At 36.2% G+C, this 11,789-nt stretch overlaps 1 protein-coding gene across 1 annotated transcript in view; it reads left to right on the top strand.

Moving 5' to 3' along the window:
- SRPK2 (SRSF protein kinase 2) overlaps positions 1 to 11,789 on the top strand; it is a gene marked incomplete at its 3' end in the record, with an annotated part of 72,258 nt that overhangs the window by 42,067 nt on the left and 18,402 nt on the right. The window contains exons 2-5 of the mRNA XM_008936567.1: positions 5 to 85; positions 7,478 to 7,586; positions 8,107 to 8,194; positions 8,438 to 8,525. Of these exons, the coding sequence (XP_008934815.1) occupies positions 5 to 85; positions 7,478 to 7,586; positions 8,107 to 8,194; positions 8,438 to 8,525 (366 nt within the window). The remainder of the gene's footprint in view (positions 1 to 4; positions 86 to 7,477; positions 7,587 to 8,106; positions 8,195 to 8,437; positions 8,526 to 11,789) is intronic.

The following is an 11,789-nucleotide window of genomic DNA, read 5'->3' as shown; positions in this document are numbered from 1 at the left end:
CCAGAGCCCACCCCGCCAGAGCCAGAGGAGGAGATCTTAGGGTCCGATGATGAGGAGCAAGAGGATCCTGCAGATTACTGTAAAGGTGTGTACAATTCAGCACTGTCAATGAGGGTAAACACTGTCGTGCAGTTTTACCGCTGGTTCTTGGGAGGTGTTTAGAGACCTTATCTTTAATTATGGAATTTATTTATAAAACAACTGCTTATTTCAGGTCCAGATACACAATTGTCTTCAGCTTTACTTTTTCAAATAGCCATAGCTTATTTGTATGTTTTGCAATAAGTACACAAATACTGCATCCCTGTTTTCTTCCTCATGTGCTAGTTCCAAGAATAGAGAAGAAACTTTTCTCAATTGATTCTAGTTGTAAGAACAATAAAAACACCCAAAACAAAACACACAACCCCTCACACATTCTGAAAGGTTCTAAATTGCCTTCATCGACTACATTTGCTTTTTAATATATATATGTATATTTTTTTTTCCCCCTTTTCTCACGTGCACCAGCCTGAGATGTTACACTCCTTTTCCACATGTTGTCTTTCACAGCCCTCAGCATTGTCTGAGTATCTCTGCATCTTTGGCTTAGCTCCTGATTTCCATCATTTTTGTAGTTGCTTTTATCAAATTTGAGTTATCTATCATAGTAGATTTCAAGGATATGGATTTACTTTAGGAAACATCAGACTTTTATCACTTCAGATTAATGTTTTTGAACAGCCAAAAAGGACTGTAAGCACACTGACTATATCTAGTATTCTATATTCCACATATCTGTGAAGAAACACTTTCTGTGTCAAATCTGATGATGTTTTCTTAATCAGAAGTTCCTATGTAAGCCTGGAGGTGTGCTATTTTAAGAATTCCTTCTCCCAGCTTGGAACAAGTAGTTTTGTATCTTCAGATTTAACAATTGAAAGTGACTGTGCCGTTTTGGTGTAAGAAGTTTTATTAGTATTTAATGAAATGTTTAAGTGGCTTACAGATACGAATAGTGAAAACCAAACAATAAACTCAAACTCAATGTTGAAGGCTGCAGCAGGGGAATGAAAGACAGGTCACTAAAGCACGTTAGTATTTTTTTTTTTAATTATTCCTGCTACAACACATTTGTTCCCTAAGAGAACTCTTTTGGTATCTGTATCATCTTCTATCAGTAAGTAAGGATTTGTTGTTTAAACATGTGTTTACTGTAAACATCTGTATTTCCTTGAGATTAAGTGTTTCAAGGCCCCCACTTAATTCTTCCCTGAAGTAAGGGCTGCTTTTAATTTCGAACAGTCCATTGTTGTCCCTTTTCTGGTATCTCTTGCAAAATGTCACCATCTGGAGAAACTAGATCACAAAGCAAACAAATAGTCTGAGTTTACAGTCTGTTTAGAAGTTACCTGTTTAGCTGGAGTCTTCGTGATGGTAGTAGGTCAGTAGTGTGATCTGTATGTTTTTAAAATTAACTATGTTACACTAAGAATATTTGCAAGTTTCTTGAAGAATTAGAGGGAACTTCTGTACACTTAAAGGTTCTTCTGAATTCTTCTGGTCTTCGAGCTCTGAACTGATGAAGTATATTAAAGACGATTCAAACTTTGGTTCATTTGGATGTCATAAATGTTATTTATTTCTGTGTCAACAGTGTTTTTGTTGCTCCACTAGATGATTTACTTATTTTCTGAGAGTAATTTCGTGTCAGATTGATGAGTATGATTCCTCCTTTCAGTCTGCTGGGAAAGATCACCATAAGGATCTGAATTGAGTGGCCAGATTGGGAAGCTCTGGGGCCATACAGAGTTTCTGTTTGTTCATTCTGTATTCAATATGGCAATGAATAAGTTACTTGGTAAAGAATTCCAGGGATTGTTTTTCTTTGAGAGGTGTATTATTAGTTTGAATATGCTTTTCTTTTTGAGTAACCTTACCCGTACTTACAAAGTAGAAGATAAATATTTGGGAATTCTATTTTATTCCTGGAGTGTCTCTCTCCTTCCTATTTTTATCTCCAAAACGCCAATCTCCCAGGATTTCTGAATGTTCTCAACCCCCTTCTAAAATGTCATAGGAGGGCAGTTTTGATGAGGGAGTATGTAACTGATTTTTTAACAGAATTCAGCCTTTTCCCTCTTAACTGTAATTCCCATTGCCGGTGTATTTTTGTTACTAATTTTTTCTTTTTAAGGGTATGTTACTATGTGGTGCGTTGACACCTTCACCACATTGCTTGGCAGTTAGTAAATAGTCATAATAGTGTTTTTAATGAGGAAATTTGGTTAGTTTGAATCAGCATCCGATGTGAAAGAGACAACTAACAGTTGTGGGTGTAAAGCAGACTAACCTCTGTTCCCTGGGGGCTTCCTCCAGGGCCTGTTTAAATCTGTGAAATGACTTCTGCTGGTGTCACTGAATTTACATTAAATGCTTTTCAAGTCTTTATTTGTTGCAGGAATGGACATATAAAAAGCCCAACTATGTGATTTTTCAGGGGCTACTTAGTGACGCTGGGTTTTCTCCTTTGAAAAGCCTTGAAACACTTAGAGGTTTTTTTTTTTTTTTTTTTTTTTTTCCAAGAGTCTGTTACATCATGGATGTAATGGGAATTGCTTTGCTTCTTTGGTCATCTTCTTTGCACCCTGGAGATGTCTCCCATTCATCCAGTTCACAAAGGGAATAATTCCCTATACAAACATAGAACTAGCTAGCTACAATTACCAATACATTCAGGAGACGTTTAGGAATAATGATCTCATTTTTCTGACCCTCTTTCTTGAGTGCATGTAGCTAGCTAGCTGGCTATGAGAGAGACTTTTTTTCTGTGTGTACTGCACTGAATAGCACAACAGGGGTTTTTTTGTACAGTATGAGCAGTGCCACTTAGACATTGTGTATTTTCAAATATCTATATTGTTTTTCAAAAAGTACATAATTTTTTCTCAACCTATTGATTTTGTATAGATGCTTTCTTGTTACTGCTATTTAGAAATACTTTGTCTATCATGAAGAACTTAAATAATTATGTTTGTCATAGGATGAAGTAATTTTTTAAAATGCATTTAACTACATTTAAGTTGTGTTGCTACCTGGTTGTCCAGAACCTGTAGATAAATATGGTGGTGACATGAATACTTGGGGAGTAACATGTCCAGGAATGGTATTGGATTATTTCCAAAACTGCTCCTGTTGTGGCTTAGGACAGTAGAAAGTATCTTGTCAAGTATATATACTCAGAGAACATGCTACTGCTATTGGTATCTGTAGTATATGCTCCTGTATTGCTATAATTAGTTATGACATTGCTGTAGGGACCAAAATAACATGACTTCTACATATATAGTATTGTTATTCTTGCAATATGTAGATTTTACTAAAATAATGTATCGACACTTAGTTTAACAACTTCAGTGCTGTTGGCTGATTTCCTTTGTGGGGTGTTATCTCTCCTGACAGTGATGGGGGAAAAACTATCCCAAGTTTTTTATTGTTTATGATCCTTTGAAGCACAAGTATGCCAAAAGCTATCTTCAGAGAGGCAGACTTACAAGGCACTTGTTTGCCTAAACTATTCTTAGAAACACACTTACCTCTATTTAAATTCTTAACCAGTGACTGTCATGCTGTTAATATGTTAAAAAAGCAAATACATTGTTTAGTGAAAAAAAAATTACTTCTGGCTATTGTTTCATGTATTTGAAGGCCTACTTACACCCTTTTGGGAGTGCAAAAGGCCACATTAATTGTGGGTACTTTCATATAACTATAAGAGAATGATTTAATAGGACTAGATATTTAAGAAGATTGTAGAATGTTCCAGAATTATTTGTATTGTTGAATTTTAAAATCTGTTTGCAAACCATAGAGAGGTGTTAAAACTAGCTGTTAAATACTTTTAGTTTTTCTAAGTATATCTGTTGGAAAAGAAATAATGGTTATACAGAGATTAACTTTTTATACTTCTTACTGTTTTCATGTAATGATACATGCAGGATGAAACTCAAATTGAAAGAAATGATACTTTGGTAGTGAATTAGGTGGAAGTATTTTACTCAGTTTTTGCTGTCAGGTCAACAGACTTGCTTCATTTCACAAATGCAAACTTTTTCAGTAATGGAAAAGTAGAATTGCTGGTGGAATTTACCAGAGTAGTAATTGTTTTTGTTTTAAACCAGCTGATAGCTGTCTTAAATATGACTATATTTAGTCTTTAAAATGTTTTCATCAGCTGTCACTGCATGTATAGTTAAACAGAGAAATGAAAATTTAATTTTGTTTTTAGTGTTTCTGTCGGTATGGATTTATATATAAAATAGATTTGAGCTTCATACGTAGCTGACACTGTTTGTTTTTGCAAATGAAGTGGTCAGCGTAACAGTCAACAGTTTTTCTCAGTAAGTCTGAGTCCCCCTTCATTTCCTGGAGTGTAAATCCGTTTGAGTGTTGCAAAAATTGTGTTTTCATTGGAAAGTAAGGAATTCCCACTTGGCAATGCTGCACATTCTTGGTGAGGTTGATACAATTCAGCCGTGGAAATGAAGGTATCTTTTTAAGTTGCTAGGTAGGTTGTCCTGGTAGCTCTTGATGAACATTCCCTTCACAGTTATGGAACAGAGAGTAGATCCCTCCTCTCACAAGTGAGTCCTGGGACTTAGTCCTAGGCTGAGTCTGTATGTCTTGATCTTAGTATAATCATAGAATGTTTTGGGTTGGAAAGGATCTTTAAGAGTCATCTAGTCCAACCTGCCCTGCAGTGAGCAGAGACGTCTGTAACTAGAGCGGGTTGCTCAGCACCCTGTCCAACATGACCTTGAATGTTTTCAAGGATGGGACATCTACCGCTTCTCTGAGCAACTGTTTCACTGCTCTTGTTGTAAAAAATGTCTTCCTTATATTTACTCTAAATCTCCTCTTTTGTAGTTTAAAACCATCATCCATTGTCCTATTGCAACAGGCCATGTTAAAAAGATTGTCCCCATCCTCCTTCTGTGATTCTTACAGGTCCCTGTTAAGTACTGAAAGGCTGCAATAAGGTATTTTTGAAACTTTATCTTTCTCAGGCTGAACAACCCCAGCGCTTTCAACCTTTCTTCACAGGAGGAGTGTTCCAGCCCTTATAACACCTTGTAGTGCTAGAGCCTTCTTTTTCCTTTACTCTTTTTTTAACTGAAAGTGTTGGTGTCTGTATACCTAGTGATTTGTGAAATGAAGTACTGAGTGTGATAGTAAAAATACATTTCTCATGAGTAAAAAATTTAAAGGTTGTTCTCCAATCTGGGTCTTCATAGATTTCTGTAAAATTTTAATGGAAAAGATGAAACTTCCAGCCCTTACTGCGAGGCTGGGGGAGCTGCTCTTCATGTCTCTGCCCATTGGACTCGTTTCTGTGCCTGGAGAACGTGCTCGACCTTCTGCGGTGGTATAAACTGGGAGGCAGCTGGGCAGGGAGGGGTGTGAAGTTGGTGCTGTGTGTAGCCAGGACTTGCACTGCCCATCTGCAATTAGTTGCTGCTGCCACTTGGTTTGGACTGGCCCCTGCCCAGACGAATACTTGCGAGTTCTGCTTCCCTTATGCTCTGGCCAGAGCTGCCTGAGTCTCTGCCAGCAGTGTTATGGCAGGAGCCATGCCGGATGGGTCAGCTTTTGGTTGAGGCAGTGAGCAAACCAGTGAGTGTCTGATACACTTGAAGTTACACCTTAATAGAATCATGGAATCATTTCAGTTGAAAAAGATCGAGTCCAATCACTAACCTATCACTGCCAGTTGAACACTATACGATGGGCCTAAGCAGCTGTCTACTTGTCTTTTAAATACCTCCAGGGATGGTGATTCAACCACTTCCCTGGGCAGCCTGATCCAATCCTTAACCCTTTCAGTGGAGACATTTTTCCTAATATCCAACCTAAACCATTGGTGCAACTTGAGGCCAATTCCTCTTGTCCTATCATTTGTTACTTGGGAAAAGAGTCTGACCCCCACCTCACTACAACCTTCTTTGAGGTAGTTGTAGAAGAGGGATAAGGTCTACCTCCCCTGAGTCTCCTTTTCTCCAGGCTAAGCAACCCCAGTTCCCTCAGTGGCTCCTCATAAGACTTGTTCTTCATCCTTCACCAGCTTCGTTGCCCTATTTTGAACAAGCTCCCAAATTTCACTGTCTGTCTTGTAGTGAAGGGCCCAAAACTGAACGTGATATTTGAGATGTGAACTTTTTGAAGCTGTATCTGTTTTAGAATTTCAGTTTGGACATACCAACATTTAAAGCGATACGTTATTTAAACTTTATCGTTCTGTTGAATATGGAATCTTTATAGTTCTACAGTACAATTGTGATAAATTTATTAATCTGCTGTGGAAGTATTCAAGGAACATTCACAAATAAACTCTTGAACTTATGTTAAGGTAAAAGATGTTACTAGCAAAGAAAGGATATAAATATATCTAGATATGATGTCACTGTTCAACAGATAAAAAGGTATTAAGAACCAAATCCAAGGAATTAAGTGATATGCACATTGTTGTCTTAAGAGTGGGTACCAGTTCTAACAAGATTTCAGGCGATTTCAAAACAAATGTAGCAATTTAGAGAAAGTAGTCTGGGGTATACTTAATTTTAAGTGGAATAGTCAATAATTGAGGATCCTGTCAAAGAACAGTTGCGTGTGACATTTTGAATGACCAGAGAGAGATGGTCTGATTAATAATCTTGTGTGATTACTGTCTTCTCTATATTTGACTGGGAGGAAGAATGCCTCTTAAAATACGAAGAAGATAAAAAGCTTAACTACACCTCCTTGCACTGCCTAGAAACCTGAGCTCCAGCCTGCTCTGTACTGTTGGCATTTCTATCTATTGGAGCTTTTGAGGACCTGTGTAGTGGTGTAAGTTAGGACTGCAGACTTCGGTAGTTAAAAGGCAGTTCAGACAAGGCCTGTAGCTGCCTGCTTTCTCTTCTTCCGCACTGTAAAAACCTCAGACATGAGAAAAATGCATTGCTGCTATGGGCAGCAGCCAAGCAGAAGCACATCAGTAACATCTGCAGTGTTCTGAATGTTTTCTCAGAAGGTATTTTATCGCTGCCTTTATTAGTAGAAAGCAAATGGGAATTAAAATAATCTCTGAGATTCTGCAATCATCCAAAATATGTTGACTGGAGAAGCTTCAAGTATCATAAAGAAATAATGTAGATCTTTTCTGTACTCTCTGTGAAGTGGAAGATAAGCCTGGGGAAATTGAGAACAGATGGTAATATTTCCACAAATAAAAGCCATAAGAGAGAAGGGTGAATAAACTCTAAAGTAGTTACAGGACATGATTTTTTTCCCTCCAGGCCCAGTAAAGCAGAAATGTGAACAATAGATTCAAATTTTCTTTAGATTTCCTGTTTATAGTACAGGAAAATTTGAAAAGGAAAATTTATACTACAACAATCACTTGAAAACTTGGGAATTATTGTTTGTTTCCTGAATATTCTTTCTCATTTTTTCATCAAAGGAGGCTATCATCCAGTGAAAATTGGTGATCTTTTCAATGGCCGCTATCATGTTATTAGAAAGTTAGGATGGGGACACTTCTCTACAGTCTGGCTATGCTGGGATATGCAGTAAGAATTTTTTCTTAATACATTATTTTGTTTGCAGTAACTTTTGTTTTAAGTGCATAATAAAATTATATAAATGTTTGCTACCTTTATGCAGAAAGATATCTGCAGTCTTATTTTGCTCTTGTTTAAGAGTATAGTTCATAAAAGAAACTCGCAAAGAAGTGTAATTGTGTTTTCTTCAACCAGTTGGCATTGCTTATTGAGATTGCATGTTGTCTTGAACATGTAAGCTAATGTTTTTGTTTCTGTTGTATTTTTAACGAAAAAATACAGTTACACCTTAATTGAATGATAAAACGTGTAACCAAATTCCATTTTAAAGACATTAGCATCAAGGAGAAAAAATATTCAATAAATCAGACTGTTAACAGAGTATTGTTAAAAGTTGTTTTTAAGTGTAATTTCAGTGTTTTCTGTCAGAATACATTGTTATGAAATCTTATGTTTAAAATTTCAGAACCTTCAGCATACGTGTATGTTAGCTCAGAGCACGTGTTGAAAATGTTTTGCTCTTTTCAAGGGGGAAAAGGTTCGTTGCAATGAAAGTTGTAAAAAGTGCCCAGCATTATACAGAGACAGCCTTGGATGAAATAAAGTTGCTCAAATGTGTAAGTATCACTTATGCGATACAGTGCAAAACAGTGTTAAACCAATAGTAATATGAATTTAAAAATGTACCAGAATATTGCTTTTAAACTTCTTTGACTTTTTTTTTCCTAAATAGCTGACTTATTATGTCGCCATGATCCTAGAGTTCCAAAATATTGTTTAACTTCATGTGAAAAGCTATCTAATTAGTATTTTGTTGTCAATTTCTTCATAAAATGTCAGTGTTTACATTCTTGGTTTAGGTTCGTGAAAGTGACCCTAATGATCCAAACAAGGATATGGTTGTACAGCTAATTGATGACTTCAAAATTTCTGGAATGAATGGCATTCGTATCCTTTTGAAAACATGACATCTTAATTAAAAATGATCTACTGAGATAAGTAAGCGTTTAGTTCTGTCTTTTTTCCTAGTTAGTCTTACTTTAAATATGTAATGTAGAAATACCAAAATATGCGTAGATGTGATGAGTAGTCCTGTGTGTAATGCACTCACCAGAGTTAAAGTAGCTTAGCTTTTACAAACACAATGCAAAGTAAAAGAAAAAAAATTCCCATGAATCTTCTCATGGTATGCTAGAGATAGGGATAATTAGTTTACTTAAAAACTGGAGTTCTACTGAGAAGATTTGTAATAACAGAGGCTTACAGGAAGATTGTTTTGATCTAGACTAGTAAAGAGAAAGTGTCATGAGGAGGCTGGTTTCTGTTTTCCTGTGGGAAGTGTAAGAGCATGGAGATTCTCCTCTTGTTTATGTGATCTGGTCTTGCCAGGTGGTAACCTCTTTTTTCACAAAGGTTTCAAAGCTTTACCTTTGAATAATTCTTTAAAAAACAAAACCAAACAAAACAAAACACCAAAAAAACCCAACCCAAAACAGACAAATGAGAGACAAAGTAAACTATGACTGCGTATTGTTCTGAGGGAGAATTTAGAGTGGAGCTCAAGTGAGTTATCCTTGCTAATTATATTAGATATTTAGCAGCTTATTATATTACTGGGCTTTCATTTACTGTTACAATGGAATTTATATGTATGCTTGTTGTGTCTTGGAGCCCTAATAACAGACCTCATTGTTCATGGTGCCAGACAAAGAGACAGTTCCTGCTGTAGAGAACTTAACACTAAGTTGATTTTGGTGATGTGCCTTCCATCTTCAACAGATCAGGTTAAGATACTCTTCAGCAGCTCTTGTCCTCTAGGAGATGACTGTCAGTTAATCTGAATGCCCACTAGAAAGCATCCTTTCAAGGAGGAGTGTGCAAGCAATTTCCATCCCATCTCTCTCTTGACATTAGTTATGAAGGCTTTGGGTTTGTGACAAGTGAGGATGAGAGTGTGGGGACAAATGTAGTCAGTTACAGAATGGCATCTTAACTGCTTTCCTGTTGTCCCATTTTGATTTGTTTCCTGGTTGCTTCAGTGGTCAGTTACCATGGTAGAAAGCTGCTTAAATATAGATGAAATTAGTGTAGTCTACTTTTTATCTAGGTTTTATCACCAAATTAAAATTAATTCAAAAAAACTGTACAGTTACCACTAGTCATTTCAACCTGAATATAAAAGACTTTTAATCAAGGAGATTGCTTAACACAGTGAAGCAAAGAACCCTTGTTAGGGTGTCTTGGTGCTGCTGCAGTGGTATAAAAAATAGATGTTAATTTATGAGCTGAGATGCTTATTAAGACTTTTTAATAAATATCTCTATTGTCTAACTATGTTCACAAAAAAAATAATGCGAGCAAAGCACTTCAGGTCTTCAACTGACAGCTGTACAATTGAAAAATAATTAAGGTTATTTTTAGAAATCAGAAATTTTGACTTGCTGTTCCTTGTAAAACATTAATATGAAATAAGGAATTAAAAAATGCGTTTATAACTACACATAGAAAGAACTCGTCTCTTATACTCTTGTTAGAGCAGTTTCCCAATAACATTCTAAAACTATTGTTAAGATTCACATGTATTAGACATTTATATTAAAGGTGAGAGCCATTTCTAAGTGTGAAGAGTAAATTTTTTGAGTGATATTTTGAAAGCATAGCAAAACTTTATCTAGTTGAAATATAGTGTTTAAGTTGATAAAGCCAAAAGAGACCATGTACTAGTGAAAAATAATGGTTCAGATCACTTTGTGTTAGCAGATTAAACCTCAACAGCTGGACAGATTTATTCTGTTTCAGTTTTATCTTCATGTTGAAAACTGTGGTAGTACAGAAGTTGTTTTATGTGGAAGGCAAATGTGCCTGCCTTACTGAGAAGTCCGTTTTTCAGAAAGCTACAGTAGATAGCATGGGCTGATACTGGACTCAAATTTGAATTACAGCTGGAAGTCAGTTAAAGTACTAACCACCAGTGAAAATACAATATCAAGTATCTTATGCTTTGATTTTTCTTTGTGAATAGCATCCTGAGTTGTATTGTTTATTTGAGCAGTGCTTGATTGCATTAATTATTTGATTAACTCCTTTTTATCTTCTAGGGAAAATAGTCTTTGGTGCAGGTCCTTTTGGGAGGGAGCAGGTAACTGATTTTAAAATTTTATTTGTTTCCATTTAAAAAATGCCATGTTAGAGCTGTGTGACCATTATTGAGTCAGGCTGAGAGAAATACTGTAATTTGAGTTTTTACGTGCTGTTTCCAGCTTCCTTTAGGCATGTCACGAAATAGCTGTTCCTTGACTGTAAAATAAAACAACATATGCTTCATAGAAGCTTAATTATTGGTTATGGAATAGATTTAAAAGTTAAAGCAAGACAGAGGAGAGATGGGTGAATTCCTTGGTTGGCTAATATCACAAAATATTGTGGATTTTCCAAAGAGGGAAACCTGTAAAGAACCATGTAGCACAGAGCTGGGAAGGTGCAGAGCCGTTGGCTTGCATGGTGTGTCTGAAAACACTCTTCTTTCTCCAAAGAGCTGTAGTGTTTGTCTACAGAGGAGTTTTAACAACGTGTGTTATGCTACACTAGACTGATAAATTTTTATAAACTATTGCAGTTAAGATTTTTTCAGGAAATAACAAAATTCCCAAACTTGAGCACTTTTGTATTCTCAGTAAGTGTAGATTATTAGTTTGTCTGCACTGGATATTTACTAGACCCTTAATGTTTATTTGAGTGCAGCATTTATAAAATGAAAGATCCAGATAATCGCAAAATGAAACAAGTGTTTGTAGAGACAAGAGAAAAAATAGAGGAGGAAACATTGCTGATACAATCAGAGATTTTAATAATTGTAATTATAAATTTGTCTCCAAAGAATATACAGCATTAATTAAGTTCCATAGAGCCTAAATGCTTCCAATCGAGAGTTCTGTGTTGGTACCAGAGCCTAATTTTATTTAGCTCAACTAGCCTTTAACCTCCATCAGATTTCTAAATGCTCCTGTAATGTGTATTTGTAGATAGGTAGTTACATATGTTTAGTCAAGAAAGCACAGTTGTAAGTTCTGAAGGCTGTGACCTCAGTGTTATGTTTGCTCTCACTTCTGCTGCTCTGCTCAGTTTCCCCCTTTCAGACATTCCCCAAACTGCTTTGAAGAACATTTCATAAGAGGCATGTCTGCTGGGTGGGCTTCAGGTTTATTTCGCTGG

The sequence above is a fragment of the Merops nubicus genome, unplaced genomic scaffold, assembly GCF_000691845.1.
Source record: "Merops nubicus isolate BGI_N331 unplaced genomic scaffold, ASM69184v1 scaffold15183, whole genome shotgun sequence".
In the NCBI taxonomy this organism is placed as follows: domain Eukaryota; kingdom Metazoa; phylum Chordata; class Aves; order Coraciiformes; family Meropidae; genus Merops; species Merops nubicus.
The sequence above is the reverse complement of the archived record's forward strand: the minus strand, read 5'-3'. Positions and strand labels throughout refer to the sequence as shown.